This window comes from Protomyctophum bolini (genome assembly GCF_963924005.1).
Source record: "Protomyctophum bolini genome assembly, chromosome: 11".
NCBI lineage: Eukaryota > Metazoa > Chordata > Actinopteri > Myctophiformes > Myctophidae > Protomyctophum > Protomyctophum bolini.
The window spans coordinates 3,758,644-3,776,442 of record NC_137872.1 but is presented as its reverse complement, the minus strand read 5'-3'; the positions used below and the strand labels follow the sequence as shown (position 1 = coordinate 3,776,442).

The 17,799-nt window shown below is 44.9% G+C and overlaps 1 protein-coding gene across 1 annotated transcript; it reads right to left on the bottom strand.

Annotated features, from left to right (window-relative positions):
• Window positions 1-637: 637 nt before the first annotated feature.
• On the bottom strand, window positions 638-17,030 carry LOC308323758 (putative ATP-dependent RNA helicase DDX5). Its single transcript, XM_080775565.1, has 13 exons — window positions 16,668-17,030; window positions 15,772-15,931; window positions 14,339-14,435; window positions 12,909-13,042; window positions 11,922-11,987; window positions 11,692-11,833; window positions 11,179-11,339; window positions 10,160-10,332; window positions 8,364-8,474; window positions 8,193-8,254; window positions 7,420-7,479; window positions 3,125-3,379; window positions 638-2,656 (listed from the first exon to the last, which is right to left on the bottom strand). Exons 1-13 carry the CDS (start codon window positions 16,715-16,717, stop codon window positions 2,037-2,039), a joined length of 2,091 nt encoding a protein of 696 aa, XP_080631691.1. The 5' UTR covers window positions 16,718-17,030; the 3' UTR covers window positions 638-2,036.
• Between the last annotated feature and the right edge of the window lie 769 nt (window positions 17,031-17,799).

Here is a 17,799-nt window from a genome sequence, read left to right as displayed (position 1 = left end):
AAGCATTTTTATTTTATTTTATTCTATAATTCATAAGATGTTTGGCAACATACTCTGTGGTGTCCATTTGTTTGTCTGTTTTTGTTTGTTCGTGAAAAATGAATAAAAGTTAAACTGAAAATAACACTGAAGCACTGAGAAAACTGTTTTCTCAGTGCTTCAGTGTTATTTTCAGTGTCACTTTCTTTCTAGGCCCGTCCCACTAATTAATGTTTCTAGCCAATTACAATGTCGCGTCAACCTTGTGACATGCATTCCCATGTATGGGGATAATGAGTGACTGACTTAACATGTATGGGGATGAGAGTGACTGACGGGAAAGAAACGATTTATGTGATTTTCACACACATTTCAACATCTCATCATGCATTAATGTCCCCTTGTCTTGTCTTGAATCAATTACAGAACCCTGCACTGTGACACTGTGAATGCAGAACATAATGATTACCTTACATGTGTTTGTAAAGACGTCTATCTATAGGTCTAACATTGTTATGCACCAGAAGTGTATTAATGGTAAGATAACACTGCCTTCTTGTTCTGTAGACATAATAATATAATAATAATTAGAAATTCTAGGTTGAATGATGACGCAGATCACTAGGACAAAATGTAAAAAAAAAAAAAGACTCAATGGTAAACTTTACAGCTTTATTGAAACCTGAAAAAGAGAACAAGGACAGTAAAAACATGAACATAGTGTTAGTAAGCTATACACAGCTTATCACAGAAGCAAATCACACCAGTGATTAACTGACATCAGAAAGAGGAGCTCAGCAGATTTGGAGAATACAACAAAAACTGCTAAGACGACTTGGAAGAAGCATTACATGCATGGATGGGGGTGACAAGTCAGTCATTCCTCAAATAAAAATATAAATTGTAGCAAACTAAACTTTAAAGAAGTGAACCTTTAAATGTCAATCGACAGCAACAGGAGATTATAGTCCGTAGATAGATAAGACATTGTACTCTAAAACTACTCCTCTGTAGTGCTTTACAAATACCATGAAAATAAAGTTATGTACAAAACCTACAACAGATCAGCTACAGTAAAGATATCACACACAAGATAAAAGTAACTGAAGCACCTACCTTTGTTACACCTAAAGGCAAAATCAGATACTTTGAAACTCACTATTAGCAGCTTACTGTACATCAACAGAGAAAGCTTAACAAATACAAAACGAGAAAGGTTTGTAACATAAACAAGTGTGGGGACTTTTTTTCCCCCCCTTGCGTATGAGGTCAGTAACTTGTGACAAGCGAAGGGTCCATTTTAGCTTTTAACCCATTCTGACCTGAGATCAGATTCATACGAGGTTTCCACTGGACACACACTGGTCTGATGAACCCATTCTGACCCGAGATCAGATTCTAAAAATGTCAGTCGTTCTTCGATTTTTCTAAAATAGCAGACCTACAAGCTCGTAGCGCGCCACTCGGTGGCGCGCTATGAGCTTGTAGATCTGCTGTTTTTCAATAGCTAAAGCATAACATAATGCTGACACCAAAATGGGTCCCCGGTCAGAATGGGTTAACAGCATTCTGAGAAAACATCCACAAACTAAACAGAAGCTATAAGAAGAACTCACTGTTTCACATTTTTACACAATGTGGGTATTTTGTCCTAATGTTACTCTCAACAGAATACTTTATGGTGATGAGGAAATGAAATGACAAGTAAGTTCAAACTTCAAAGTGCTAATGTTAGCGCGCCCATAATGTTGTAACAGAAGGTACATGGCGTGTGTGTGTGTGTGTGTGTGTGGTCCAGGGACCACCATGTACTAATTGACTAAGTTCCTATTTAGTACACAACTTAGAAGGACCTAAGTTCCCAAGCCAAATCCTTACATAACATTGGGTACATATCAAACGTTTTCCATTAATTTTCACAAACATCGGTATATTTGTGTGTGCGTGTGTGTGTGTGTGTGTGTGTGTGTGTGTGTGTGTGTGTGTGTGTGTGTATGTGTGTGTGTGTGTGTGTGTGTGTGTGTGTGTGAGTGTTAAGTGTGTGCACGTGGGCTACATTACTTCCTGGCCGACGAAGAAGAAGAAGAAGAGGAAGCAGGAGGAGGAGGAGCGAACGTAAACGGCGAGTGTCCCATGAGGCCCATCATGGGCTGTGTGGGTTTAAACTGCTGGGCCATGAGGGGCTGTGGGCCAGACGTGGGCGCTGGAGGAGCACTCTGGGCCCCAGCGCTGGTACCGGACCCAGCAGCGCCTCCTCCTCCTCCTCCTCCTCTAGAGCTGCTGTACTGACCACCACTGCCACCGCCGTTCTGGTACTGGCCGTAGCCGCGCCCTCCTCCTCCTCCTCCTCCTCCTCCGCCGTCCCTGCTACCACGGTCTCTGTAGGAGGACGAGGAGCGTTCGCCATCCCGGGTGCTTCCTCCTCCTCCTCCTCCTCCTCCTCTGCTGCCGCGGCCGCCGTCCCGCCCGTCTCGAGTGAAGTTGCTGCTGCCGCCGCTGCTTCCCCCCCCGTGGGTGTCCTTGCTGCTGGCACTGCTGGCGCCGGCGCCACCGCCACCGCCGCCACCGCCGCTACCCGCCGAGCGCATGCGTCGCTCACACTCGTCCTGGTACATCAGGTTGGGATTGCTGCTGGAGGAGGAGTTGTTGGTGTTGCCGCGGAACCGAGGCCGGCCCCCTGCACACAGGAGAAACACACCACAGAGATGAGAGGGTTGGCGAAAGGGCCTTTCTGTGTGGAGTTTTCATGTTCTCCCCGTGTCCCCTAGGGTAGGTAGGTACCCTCACAAAAAACATGCAGTAATCCTGGTCACTAAACTGCCTCCCCCTGGCCAGCCGGGGCGCCTGATGGAGGGGAAAGGAACGTGTTCCTTCCACGCGCTACGTCCAACCAGGGAAACTCCCCCTGTCAGGTGTAAAGGAGCAACTTGGACACTCAGGCATGAAGGAAGCATGAGTTCAAGTCCGTTGCTCTCCCCTTGTCCCCCATATATGGGGACTAGGTTGGCGGAGGGTGTGTAGAGCCCAGGATCACATTAGATGATTGACACAGGGGTGAAAAATGGGTTACAAAATCGTGGGATAAAAGATATATTTTAAGACTATGACTAAAACAAAACAAAAAAAAACAGACACTGCTTCTCACCTCCTCCTCCCCCTCCTCCGCCGCCTCCCCCGCGCCCGCCGCTGTCCACCAGCTGCAGCAGTTTGGGGTTGATGGCCTGCCGGGCCTCCTCCAGAACCCGGACCAGCTCCCGGGCCTGCCGGAGGTTCCCCGGGGTGAAGAAGGTGTAGGCCGTGCCCTTGTTGGTGCTGCGGGCCGTGCGGCCGATGCGGTGGATGTAGTCCTCCGAGGAGTTGGGGTAATCGTAGTTGATGACGAACTTCACGTCCTCCACGTCTGGTGGTTGAACGGAGAACGTTTGGGTTCACGGCGGGTTATTTTATATAGGAGGAGGGGAAAAAACAGAAATGTAAATTAGAAAGGGAACCTGACTGATGCAGTACATTTAATGATATTATGATCATGCTTGCTTTGGGAATTTGGGATTTATTTTAGTCTATACCTTGCCGAGACACCCATCGTCACTTACCTGTTTAGACTTCAGCTAAAGTTTGTGTCGCTTTACAGAGCATTCTATTCAGCAAAGCCTAAGTTGGACAAATACTCTATACTCCCCTTTAGGGTAAAGCAAGTCAGCAACTACAGCATGTAATATAAATGTAATATACCAATTCAAGACTTTCAACTAAATTGTGTGTACGGGACAAACACCTTTTGAAGACAGTGAACCAACGAATCATTCTTTTAAAATGTGCAGCTATCAAAAAAGAGTTGACAGACGATTAAAATGACGCTCTTGGAAGTTATTAATAAAAATAAACATCTATTTGTCTAAGTTTCTGTTTCTTATTGCAGTTGAAAAGGGCTCTGAAAACACTGTTGACTGAGAAATAAAAGGTGGGGGAGGGGTCTTCTGTCTTAATGCGGGTTGGATGGAAGAACGAGGGTGGGGCAGGGCAGGGGGTTTGAACGTACTTACCCTGTCTCAGATTAAAAGGTTAACCCACCCTCCTCCCCCTCACCTTTCCTGGGAGGTCTGCAAGGGTAGGAGGACACCAACCCACCCTCCTCCCCCTCACCTTTCCTGGGAGGTCAGCCAGGGTAGGAGGACACCAACCCACCCTCCTCCCCCTCACCTTTCCTGGGAGGTGTGCAAGGGTAGGAGGACACCAAAAACAGGTCCTTACTCCCACCTCGCCTACTCCTCCACATCCCTCCCATCGCTGGAAAGGTCCGGGCCCAGAACACAGGCTGGGCTGTGTTCAGAACCTCCCATCGCTGGAAAGGTCCGGGGCCAGAACACAGGCTGGGCTGTGTTCAGAACCACATCCCTCCCATCGCTGGAAAGGTCCGGGGCCAGTACACAGGCTGGGCTGTGTTCAGAACCTCCCATCGCTGGAAAGGAAGGTCCTGGCCAGAACACAGGCTGGGCTGTGTTCAGAACCTCCCATGGCTGGAAAGGTCCGGGCCAGAACACAGGCTGGGCTGTGTTCAGAACCTCCCATCGCTGGAAAGGTCCGGGGCCAGAACACAGGCTGGGCTGTGTTCAGAACCACATCCCTCCCATCGCTGGAAAGGTCCGGGGCCAGAACACAGGCTGGGCTGTGTTCAGAACCACATCCCTCCCATCGCTGGAAAGGTCCGGGGCCAGAACACAGGCTGGGCTGTGTTCAGAACCTCCCATCGCTGGAAAGGTCCGGGGCCAGAACACAGGCTGGGCTGTGTTCAGAACCTCCCATCGCTGGAAAGGAAGGTCCTGGCCAGAACACAGGCTGGGCTGTGTTCAGAACCTCCCATGGCTGGAAAGGTCCGGGGCCAGAACACAGGCTGGGCTGTGTATCTCTGCCTCTTCACGTCTCCAAGCCTTCTTCAGCTATGGGAATTTTTTGGGGGTATTGTTAGTTTTGGGGTGGCGATGAGTACAAATTCCCTTTGGTGGCTTTTCATAGCAAATACGTCTCAACTCTAGCGTTTCTAACACGGACATAAAAGGTGGTTTCTAACTGTGTTATAGGTCAGGTGTCAGGGGTGGTTGTTGGGGTTTTGCAGCAGGTGGAGACAAACAGAGAGGATCTGGATCCAAATGCCTCCCGGGGCATATCCAGAATTTGACAGAGATATCCATGAGCCCAGGGATTAATGTGTAGTAACAAGAAACAGACACTGGAGCAGAAAAAAAGAAGAGTCGTTTGTCGGTATGGCTGTTTTTTAACCCAACACAGAGTGCTAGGGAACTCAACTTGTGTGAACGAGACCTTGTTGAGCGATGACGACTAGGATTTATTTACAGGCCCGGGGGTTGGTAGTTTATTTACAGGTTCTTCTCAGAAGAGCCCTGAGGTTGGTAGTTTATTTACAGGTTCTTCTCAGAAGAGCCCGGGGGTTGGTAGTTTTGTGTACGACACACACAAAGAAAGAAAAGGTGTCAAAGTGTCGGGGAAGGGAGATGGAAGCAGGACACACTGTGGAGGCGGGGTAGAGGTTCACAACAGGTAAAACAGGGGTCAGATAGAAGAGAAAGAGGACTTCAGGAAGGAAAGGAAAGGGGGAAAGGATAAGGGGGGACTTGCAGATAAATAGAAGAGGAGAAAACAGATCAAAAGAAAAGAGAAAGGACATAGAAAGTGAACAAGAAGAGAGTGGGTCTGAGGACAGAGACAGATGGTGGACAGACAGAGGGGCAGTGAGGACAGAGACAGAGGGGCAGTGAGGACAGAGACAGAGGGGCAGTGAGGACAGAGACAGAGGGGCAGTGAGGACAGAGACAGAGGGGCAGTGAGGACAGAGACAGAGGACAAGAGGACAGAGGAGAGAGACAGAGAGTGGGTCTGAGGACAGAGACAGAGAGTGGACAGACAGAGGGGCAGTGAGGACAGAGACAGAGGGGCAGTGAGAGGTGGCTCCTCCAGGCTCAGGACTCCTGCCAGCCAGGACCAGACATGACGTCCACAGAGGGACCAGGGACCAGCCAGAGGGAGAGGCCGGACGGGGCGTCGGGGGGGTAAGGGGGGGCATCAGGGGGGGCATCGGGGGGCTGCAGGCAGGGGGCAGTTCAGAGGGGAGCGTCCAGCATAGCCGTCCACGCCACCACGGCTCTGGGTGCTTTCCTCCGCCCACTTCTTGGCCGCTGCGTCTTCTCGTAACGTAAACGCACCACTAGAATCTCTCTAAGTCCATCCATGGTCCAATTTCTGGGGAGGGGAGGGAGGGAGGGAGGGGTCTTTAGCTTTGATATAGTATGAACTGGGCTGGGGAATGATAAGAGAACTCCTGAAAAAGGCTTAGGCTATGTGGGTTTCTTTAATCGATAGCATACAGCCATCGATATTGGAAAAAGGTGTCCATACAGTCTCTGGATGAAATTAACTGCTTTTACAGGAGTGTCTTTGTTACTGTTGTGGTTGTTATGGTGCGTTACTGTAACAGTTACTGTAACAGGCTGTCGGCTTGGCTGAGGCCCCACTGTCCATACCCCCCTCTTATTAAGTGACTTAAGCCCCCGCCCCCCACCCCGGGGGTCAAATTTGGTATCCCAGTAGCACCCGTCTCCCTCCCCCCGGCCTTGACGACCCTGCAGGTCGACCCGTCAGAGTCTGGAAGGGGGGGAGAGTTTTGTTTGAGGGCACTGGTCTGGGTTTTCAGCAGAGATGAGGCCAGTGTCTGGGATTGATTAATCAGGCCGTCTCTCAGGTTTTCGATTAGTCATGCCTAGGTCCGGCTGCAGGCTCCCGAGGGCCACAGCGTGCGTCTAGGTTGCCGGAAGAGAGACTTTTGGAAACAAAAACAAAAAACAACAAAAAATAATAAAATCAAAAGAAAAACAAATGAACACAGAATTAGGTTAAAATAGTTGATAATGTCATCGTGTAAGGGGCTACATCACCAACCCCTCACATCTTCATCACAACCACCATTCACCAAATCCATCACACAATTTATATATATTATGTTTCATTCGAGTAGGATTAAAAATGACCTGAAACTTTGACACATGTCAAGACCTGTGTCATATTATAATACTTACTCATTTTACAATCAGTATTGTTGTTCTTTGTTATGTTCTTTGTTAAGAGAAGCCACACTTTTGCACAACAAAAAGGAAAGCTAAATATGTGCATCATGGTTGCTGACAATATTGATTACAAACCTAATGTACGACATCATGCTATAAGGATAGTGATCTACCTTATTATACGGTATATTACCAAACAAATATGTGTGTGTACATGTGTGTGTAAATGTGAGTGTGTGAGTGTGTGTGTGTGTGTGTGTGTGTGTGTGTGTGTGTGTGAGTGTGTGTGTGTGTGTGTGTGTGTGTGTGTGTGTGTGTGGTAATCAGCTATGCATGGCATTTGAGCGTGTGTCATGTGACATACCCAAACCACGTGAGGCCACATCGGTAGCAATGAGGATCGGAGCTTTGCCACTACGGAACTCTGGAACAGGAGAGAACAGAGAGGTCTGTGAGATCTATGATAACAGAGAGGTGTGTGAGCTCTATGATAACAGAGAGGTGTGTGAGCTCTATGGAACATGAGAGAACAGAGAGGTGTGTGAGCTCTATGATAACAGAGAGGTGTGTGAGCTCTATGAGATAACAGAGAGATGTGTGAGCTCTATGAGATAACAGAGAGATGTGTGAGCTCTATGCCTCATTTATCAGCAAATATACCAAAATCAGTCAAAAAGTGCCTGAAGTCTGTGGAGGTACTGTAATCCAGTGGTTCCCAAAGTGGGGTCCGGGGACCACCAGGGGTACCTGAGGGTGTTCCAGGGGGTCCCCATAGTTAGGAACCAAATGGACCCTTATGGGTGTGTAACTCAAGAGTGTACAAATGGAGCCAAATGGACACTAACGGGTCCATTTGTACACTCTCAGAGTTCAATTAACATTGATTTTACAATATAAATGTGGGGTCCCAGAGATAGAAATGCCATTAAATGGGGGTCCGTAGACTAATGCATGTCAAACTGGGGGTCCTTGAAATTAAACTGGTTGAGAATCACTGCTCTTCTCTTATGGGGCCCCTGGGCATATATTTTCAAATGGGGGGCCGCGGGATAATTAGTGTAAATTTGGGGGTCCTTGACATGAAAAGGTTTGGGAACCACTGCTGTGGACAAACCTCCATATCTTTGTTTTACCAACCTGTCAACACCCAGTCTCTCTCAGGCTGGCTCTTGTCTCCGTGAATGCACATCGCCGGCCACCTGTGAGGCAAACCGGAGACCTGTCAGCACTGTGACTAAGATCTGAATTATTGTTCCGACTGAATAATATCTAGGAGACTTGTTAAAGCCTTTTCCAGGCGTTACTTACCCGTCTCGCCTCATCCTGCGCGTCAGGTCGTCACAGCGTTTCTTGGTCTCCGCAAAGATAATGGTCTTGTTCTCCTTCTCAGACATGATCTCCTCCATCAGCTGGAGCAGTCTGGAGAGAGAGAGAGAGTGTTGAGATATGATCTATATTGTGCATATATGAAACCTTTTATTCTGAAGGACTGAGATGCATGTATAAATTGGCTGAATAAACGCTTCTCGTAAGTTCTGTTGTGTGTCAACATGAAGCTGACGAGGATGATGTGAACTGACGCTGCTGCCTACTTCTGTCTTATTTATTTCCTCCGTATATTCGACTTATATCCGACTAGCTCCTACGGTAGGCTGTCTAGATTCTTCCTACACTGCAATGCTCGCTCTGTTAACAGAGAGAGAGAGAGAGAGAGAGAGAGAGAGAGAGAGGCACAGACACTCAAATCTCAAACTAAATGTAATGTAACCGTCCATTGAATTTAGTTTTGGGCAGATCTACAAGCTCATAGCGCGGCACCGAGTGCCGTGCTACGAGCTTGTAGATCTGCTATTTTCGGAATGTAGTGCAAATCTTTGAATATATATTATTTCACAGCGAGCGTTTTTAACTCAAATCTTTGCTTCTGGGGGGGTCCCTGAAACAACATATTTTCAGATGGGGGTCGGCGGGGCAGGTCTGCTATTTTAGTAAAATCGAAGAACGACTGACATAGAAACACAGCTTTTTCAGAAAACTCTCAGGATGTATAGAAGACATTTTGTAGAATCTGATCTCAGGTCAGAATGAAAACTGTCAGCGTGTAGAAAACATTTTTTAGAATCTGATCTCAGGTCAGAACGGGTTATTTATCACCTACTTGTTCTCCTTCTCGTTCTCCGTGCAGACGTTTACGATCTGATCTCAGGTCAGAACGGGTTATTTATCACCTACTTGTTCTCCTTCTCGTTCTCCGTGCAGACGTATAGAATCTGATCTCAGGTCAGAACGGGTTATTTATCACCTACTTGTTCTCCTTCTCGTTCTCCGTGCAGACGTTAGAATCTGATCTCAGGTCAGAACGGGTTGTTTATCACCTACTTGTTCTCCTTCTCGTTCTCCGTGCAGACGTCTACGATCTGATCTCAGGTCAGAACGGGTTATTTATCACCTACTTGTTCTCCTTCTCGTTCTCCGTGCAGACGTTAGAATCTGATCTCAGGTCAGAACGGGTTATTTATCACCTACTTGTTCTCCTTCTCGTTCTCCGTGCAGACGTCTACGATCTGATCTCAGGTCAGAATGGGTTATTCATCACCTACTTGTTCTCCTTCTCGTTCTCCGTGCATTGATCTGATCTCAGGTCAGAAGGGGTTGTTTATCACCTACTTGTTCTCCTTCTCGTTCTCCGTGCAGATGTCTAGAATCTGATCTCAGGTCAGAATGGGTTATTTATCACCTACTTGTTCTCCTTCTCGTTCTCCGTGCAGACGTCTAGAATCTGATCTCAGGTCAGAACGGGTTATTTATCACCTACTTGTTCTCCTTCTCGTTCTCCGTGCAGACGTCTAGAATCTGATCTCAGGTCAGAACGGGTTATTTATCACCTACTTGTTCTCCTTCTCGTTCTCCATGCATTGATCTGATCTCAGGTCAGAACGGGTTATTTATCACCTACTTGTTCTCCTTCTCGTTCTCCGTGCAGACGTTTACGATCTGATCTCAGGTCAGAACGGGTTATTTATCACCTACTTGTTCTCCTTCTCGTTCTCCGTGCAGACGTATAGAATCTGATCTCAGGTCAGAACGGGTTATTTATCACCTACTTGTTCTCCTTCTCGTTCTCCGTGCAGACGTCTACGATCTGCAGGATGTTGTGGTTGGCGCTGAGCTCCAGAGCGCCCACGTTGATCTGGACGTAGTCCCGCAGGAAGTCCTCGGCCAGCTGGCGGACATCTTTGGGCCAGGTGGCGCTCCACATCAGGGTCTGTCTGTCAGGCTGAGAGAGAGAGACAGGCAGTTAGACCACTCCACATCAGGGTCTGTCTGTCTGTCAGGCTGAGAGAGAGACAGGCAGTTAGACCACTCCACATCAGGGTCTGTCTGTCAGGCTGAGAGAGAGACAGGCAGGCAGACAGACAGGCAGTTAGACCACTCCACATCAGGGTCTGTCTGTCAGGCTGAGAGAGAGACAGGCAGACAGACAGACAGACAGGCAGTTAGACCACTCAACATCAGGGTCTGTCTGTCAGGCTGTGTGAAGAACCACAATAAGATCCAAATCCTGCAGCATCAATTCATTTTAAAACCCATTTAAATTAAAAAACATATCTTATAAATCCTTTAAGACAGTTTTCTGAACTATCTATGTTTTTTCTTTTATCAGTGGTGCTCAATATTTCTTGTCAACGACCCCAAAAATGATATGTAATTGGCCTCCGACCCCCATCTGAAAATATGTTGTTCCAGGGACCCCCCCCCCCCCCAGAAGCAAAGATATGAGTTAAAAATGTTTGCTCTGAAAGAATATATATATTCAAAGATTTGCGTCACATTTTCAAGATTTTCCCACAGAGTGGCGTGCTTACAGTTCTGCAATTCTTCTTTTTATCGTGAAAATATGGCACACATCTTTGAATATATATTCTTTCAGAGCCAACGTTTTTAACTCAAATCTCTGCTTCTGGGTTCCTGGAACAACATATTTTCAGATGGGAGTCGGTGGCCAATTACAAAAATGAAATATTGAGAACCACTGATACAGAAACATCTTTCAGAAAACTGTCAGAATTTGGAAAACATTTTTAAAGTTTCGACGTCAGGCCTAAATGGGTTAATGGTTTACCCTGATCTGCTCAACGATCTTGCGTATCTGCGGTTCAAAGCCCATGTCCAGCATGCGGTCAGCCTCGTCCAGGACCAGGTAGGTGCAGCGGCGGAGGTTTATCTTCCCGGCCTCCAGGAAGTCAATCAGACGCCCTGGGGTGGCGATGCAGACCTCCACGCCTAGGAGAGGAAGGAGAGGGCCGTAATCTGCATTCCATCCTCTTTATATAATATATAGTTATATATAGTATATAGTTATATACTCTCATACACGTATAAAGGAAGAAATAAACAAACTGGTGCTTGAGTGGCCATTTACACTGCATCAACTCTATTCTAAAAACGCTTCCTAAGGTTTCCTGAACAACTTCAAATATTGATTCAAAAGTTAGAAAAATGATGAAGTGTTTGAAGTGAATGAAGTGTTTACTATTATTGTACAGAGCAACATGACAAGAAAGCAGGTTCTTTTTTTTTATTTATCCCACGATTTTGTAAAATCATGGGAAAAAAAGAGAGGAGTATTCCTCACCTCTCTCCAGGTCTCGGATCTGTGGGCCCTTCGGAGCGCCCCCATACACACAGGTGCTTTTAATACGCGACGACTTTCCATAATCACCGGCCACCTGCTGTACCTGCTGGGCCAGCTCCCTGGTGGGGGCCAGGACCAAGCACTGCAGAAGAACACAAGACACTCAATTAATAATGTCCAGATGCAATATTCATTAATAAAGGCATTTTGTGTTCATCTGGTTTACTTACGATGGGCCCGTCTCCTCTCTCTAAGTAGGGCTGGTGGTTTATGTGCACAATGGCAGGTAGGAGATACTGAGGAACACAAGGATACAATATTTAATAAAATATTTTAAAATATTTTTTTAAACTACCCTTCAACAATTTTACGGGATTGCATCAATTGTAACAAAACGTTGTTTCCAAGGTAACAGGTACGGTCGCCCCTTTTCCATCTCGCCCCAATACTCTATACCTAGCTGTAAATAACAAACATAATTCATGTTGGTGATTATATAAAAAGGTATTATCATATTAATTTATCATTGTTAAGTTCACACTGTATATCCACGGGAATAATAGCATGATGATGCCATTACACAACATGGGCTACATGGAAGAAATGTGTTTATAATAAAACGAAATTAACTGCTAGAAGGTCCTAAATTAACTTAATTAAGCAGTCGCCGTCTCTGTGTCATGTTGTTCTTTCTTAATTTGACAGAGTATAGAGATCGACTACTATACAATCAAATGAATCTGTATACAAGGATTCATTTCAGATTTCAGAGAGGGAGGGAAATACTAAATTAACTACATGAACCCATTTTGGGGGGGAACCCCTTTTGGTGTTTTAAACATTGTTTGTTATAATTTAGCTATTGAAAAATAGCAGATCTACAAGCTCATAGTGCGCCACAGAGTGGCGCGCTATGAGCTTGTAGGTCTGCTATTTTTGAAAAATCGTTAAAATCTCAAATTTTTCAGAAAATCGTCATGATTTAGAAAACTTTTTTTTTTTTAATTTCGACGTCAGGCCTGAATGGGTTAAAACACTTCACAGGGGGCGAGTTGGTAAAGGGGCGACTCGTTTGGTATCCGTTTCCAATAATAAGTAAGTTCTAACTAAGCACTCTGGTGTACAGTACGATGTACAGTAAATCCTCATTCATACCCTTGACGAGTTAAAAAGCCCTTGCTTTCCGGTATTCATTATAAGGAGGAAATGTTTCTCACAGATAAGGTTTTCCCAGAGCCAGTCTGAGCGATGCCGACCATGTCTCTGCCACTGAGAGCCAGGGGGAAACCTTGAGCCTGGATGGCTGTGGGCTCCTTGAACTTCTGCTGCGTCAACACGTCCATCACATATTCTATATGGGGTGGAGAAACGTTATTATGTTAAAAAATGGTAAATGAGACCTTTTGACCCGGATCCACTGACAGCAATTATGGGAGTCACAGGGCCCGGGGTCAAACTGTCTACTTTCCAATATAACATGGTAAAATATGTGACTCTACTGGCTCGCAGACTGATACTGTTGAATTGGAAACAAGCACAGGTTCCAACTCACACTTCACTTATGAGAGATGTTATGCACTACTTACAATTGGAAAAGATTAAGTTTGAATTGAGAGGGAGTGAAGATAGATTCTACCAGACATGGCAACCCTTCATTGAATATTTCAATAGGTGCACGCTAACCCCTCCTACACAATAGATAGCACAATAGAAAATTGGAAAGAAAGAAAAGGAACTGAAAGAAAAGGAACTGAGTGTTTTTTCTTTATTTAATTTTTTCTTATTTAAAAAAGAATGTCTGTAACTTACTTTATTTACAACAACATGTTGGAAGTTTGAGAGCAAGAGTGTCTGTCCTGTTGTCTGTTTTGTTTGTCTGTTCACACTTGTCATTGTTTAACTGTTTTTTGTTTTTTCATGTTTATCACACTTATGTCTTTTTTTATTATACTGTATGTGGAACATTTACATTGCCTGTTATATTTTTCATTTTTATTTAACTGAATTACTTATCATTGTCTAATATTCTGAAATTGTCATATAAAAAATGCCTAATAAAAACAGTATTAATTTTTTTTTAAAGGTAAATGGTGCATTAATATAGCGCTTTACTCCAAAGCGCTTTACATAGATCGTGCATCACATGCCTGGTTCACATGCCAGGCATTCACACGCCGATGGCGGAGGAAACCATGCAAGGCACCAACAACCTGCACATCGGGAGCAATTAGGGGTTCAGACTTCAGAGTCTTGCTCAAGGACACTTCGACACCGACTCTGGTTCCCATCTGACCACTTCTTTGACTACATAGAAGTGTCTATTTGTACGTCTCTAAATGTTTTGATGAATTGAACAAGGTGGACCCTGTTGTAAACAAGTGTAATGCTTAATTGGGTCGTCCATCCACTCACAGTTAACAGTCTTTGTATTGAGTTTGTGCTTGAAATGTATGTACTGTAATTCTGCAAACTGTTAATAAATATTTCAATCAATCAATCAAACCACTGCCACTCCTATTGTTGTTCTAATAAATTAATCTAGCCAGACTGGATTATAGTTTGTAATAGTTATTATGACTCGTATGGAATAAATGTTTTCAATAAAAAAGGTCTACATGCATGTTAGATTGCTCTCGTTTGAACTTACGAGGAAAATGTGCGTAAGTGAAGCTCGTGGTGGGTTTGGGGCAGCCGGTGCCGCGCACGGTGATTTCCTTCTTCCTGCGTAGCTCCTCCACGTCGTACTGAAAACAAACACATCAACAAAGTCAAGTTGCAACAACATCTCACGACAAGTCAGTCGGACGGACTGTTCTCGAGACACAGACAATTATAGACACACGCACACAGTGAATGTGGGAAATATGAATTACTAGTAATTCAGCAAAATGATAACAAGTTAAGGTTTATGTTGGGCAAACACAAAATAATTCCAGGGGGAATGCAGCGCTCGAGCGTGACAATGTTGGGGCGGCGGTGGCTCAGGGGTAGAGTGCCTGGATGGGAACCGTAAGGTTGCCAGTTCAAACCCGGGCTCCCCCAGAGTTACTGTCGAAGTGTCCTTGAGCAAGACACTGAACCCCTAATTGCTCCCGATGTGCTAGTTGGTGCCTTGCATGGTTTCCGCTGCCATCGGTGTATGAATGGGTGAATGTAATGCACAATCTATGTAAAGCGCCTTGGATAAAGGCGCTATATAAATGCACCATTTACCATTTACCAATGTTGTGACGAATGGTGCTTCCTTTGTTCTTTTGTCGAATGTGACGTGTCTGTCTAGGGTCTCTGTTGGATTGTTTTTTTTAATTTTTTTTATAATTTTTATCCCACGATTTTGTAACCCAGTTTTTTCACCCAGTGCCAATTATCTAATGTAATCCTGGGCGCTACGCTTCCTCTGCCAACCTGGGGGGGGGGGGGCAGCGGACTGACCTCATGCCTCCTTCTATGCATGAGGAGTCCAAGTTGCTCCTTTACACCTGACAGGGGGGAGTTTCCCTGGTTGGACGTAGTGCGTGGAAGGAACACGTTCCTTTCCCCTCCATCAGGTGCCCTGGCTGGCCAGGGGGAGGTAGTTTTAGAGACCAGGATTACTGCATGTTTTTGTGAGGGTACCTACCCTAGGGGACACGGGGAGAACATGCAAAAACTCCACACAGAAAGGCCCTTTCGCCAACCCCCGCCTCGGGTATGGGCACTGATGACGCGGAGGAGGGAACACGCCCACTCCAGCGCCCACAGCGTCCCCAGCGGGAATCGAACCCAGGACCTTCTAGCTGTGAGGCGACAGCACTACCAACTGTGCCACCGTGCCCCCTCTGTTGGATTGTTTAAGGGCCTCGAATGGAATAGAAAGCCCATATACATACTGTACATACATATAATAACTTGTCATTATGTACTATTGCAATTACTACTGAATTACTATGCACAGTTCTGTATAATGACCAGTTTATTCAGATACATTGTCTCTCTCACACACACACACACACACACACACACACACACACACACACCACAGTACACACACACACACACACACACACACACACACACACACACCACAGTACACACACACACCTGGCTCAGGCGCTGCACCTCTGGGTGTTCAGTATAAAAGTTCTTTTCAAACTTGGGCAGCGACTCCATGTCCCATTTCTTCTTGCGTAGACGTTCCCCCGGGTTGCCAAACTTCTTGCCAGCGGGACCTCCACCTCTGCTGGAGCCGAAGCGAGGGCTTCTGGGTGACGACAACATCATAAACATTGTGACAATTATATTCAGAAAGAAAGTCCCTTCAGGGGGTCATAAACACTGCCCAGAGGATCATGGTATGTCCCCTTAATTCCATCTCTGGAGGACCTCTACAAGAGACATTGTAGCAGGAGAGCCAACAGTATCCTCAAGGACCCATCCTACCCAGGTCACCACCTGCTGCAGCTCATGCCCTCAGGGAGGCGCTATAGGGTCATCAAGGCAAGGACTAACAGACTGAAGGACAGTTTCTACCCCCAGAGCAGTCATAGCTCTACACTTGAACTACACTTGACACTTTATGGACTAAAAGGACTTACTGTGCAATAAATGTTTGTATTTTATATAGAGTATTATGTCTTTTGTTTTAAATGCACTGAGCTGGATTGCAAATTAATTTCGTTGTCTTGTACAATGACAATAAAGATATTCTTTGGATTCTGATTGTTGGTTCCCAAACTGACACTAATTAGCCCCATGGACCCCCATTTGAAGAGATATGCCTTTTTTTTACGGCTCTAGCAGCGATAGTTTCATATGAATTATGTTAGGTAGGTAAGGTATTTATTAATCGCATTTATATCTCAGAGACATGGGGGTCCCTAGCGTATCTTTTCTAATGGGGGTCCGTGGGGCTAATTACTAGTGTCAATTTGGGGGTCCTTGAAATGAAAAAGTTTAAGTTTAAGCCCATGGTGTGATGCAAGTAACGTCCTACTTACCCTCTGTCCCGGCCTCTCTCCCTGTCTCTGTCCCCGTAAGAGCCTCTCATTTTAAACTATAGATCGATTATATAAGCAGGTGCGGAAAAGAAAACAGATGTGTTGCTTTTTAATAAGCTGGTTGTGTTAAATTAACTAGGCCTTGCTAGCTTGAGTGTTTTTTCTTTTGCTAACGTAGGCTACGCGGAATCCCAGACGGAAAAATTTAAAAAAAAGTTACATTATTGATAGCTATAGTCAGCTTCTGCCGTCCAAAAGCAAAGTATTAAATCAAATACAAGTTACGTATACTGTACGGTAACAGTACTGTACAAGCGCTACCGTTGATGATGCTCAGTGTGTTGTTATTATTTTTCTCTCTGATAATTGCGATTTGCGACACAGCCGCCGGAAGGAGAATCATTCGACTCATTATTTAATAATTTAATACTAAAATGAGAAAAGCCATATATAAAAAAATGTATAGGGTCAATAAAAATACATTAATTAATATATGATAAACCTTCCACCACAGGAGTAGCATTTTCAGTCTTTTTACAGCAGAGTACATCGTGTGCTCTGATCCGGTCTAGAGTCCCGCCTACTATATCCTGTAAATTGCGTATAATACACTTCACCTGTTTCCGTGTCCGCTCTAGATCGGATCTGCAATCTGCAATGTGAATTTATCCCAGTATGAAGTGTGAAATGTTGAAATATTAATAAAGTAATATTATATATAATTATTCATTTTGAATAGCCTATACCACATATTTGATGTGTCATCCTTTGAAATGTTGAAATGAAATGAATTCCTTCATCAATAATGAGTTGACTATGGACTAGCAGCAATAATATTTTCCTTTTTAGCTATACTTTTAAAATATTGTGTAGCATATTTTAAAGGTTGTCTGATAGTAATCATTCTAATTCTATGCTTTATATTGATGTTTTATTGATCTTTTTGTGAACGGTCCTTAATGTTAAAATATTCTATATTCAGTCTTTCATGTCTGACAGTATTCAGTTAGGGAAATGAATGAGAATACTATATTTTGCACTAACCACTCATATAATATTATATTTTATATATACAAAAATCAGACCTGCGTCTGAAGTGAGTGATGCTGTGCTGTACTATAATTGTGCTGTG

Excerpts from the sequence above, each read along its gene's own strand:
- LOC308323758 (XM_080775565.1), bottom strand. The coding sequence starts at position 16,717 with ATGAGAGGCTCTTACGGGGACAGAGACAGGGAGAGAGGCCGGGACAGA. Across the intron at positions 13,043-14,338 it reads CACTTACGCACATTTTCCTC|AATATGTGATGGACGTGTTG; the intron begins GTAAGTTCAAAC and ends CACCCCATATAG. Across the intron at positions 8,255-8,363 it reads CGCAGGATGAGGCGAGACGG|GTGGCCGGCGATGTGCATTC; the intron begins GTAAGTAACGCC and ends TTTGCCTCACAG.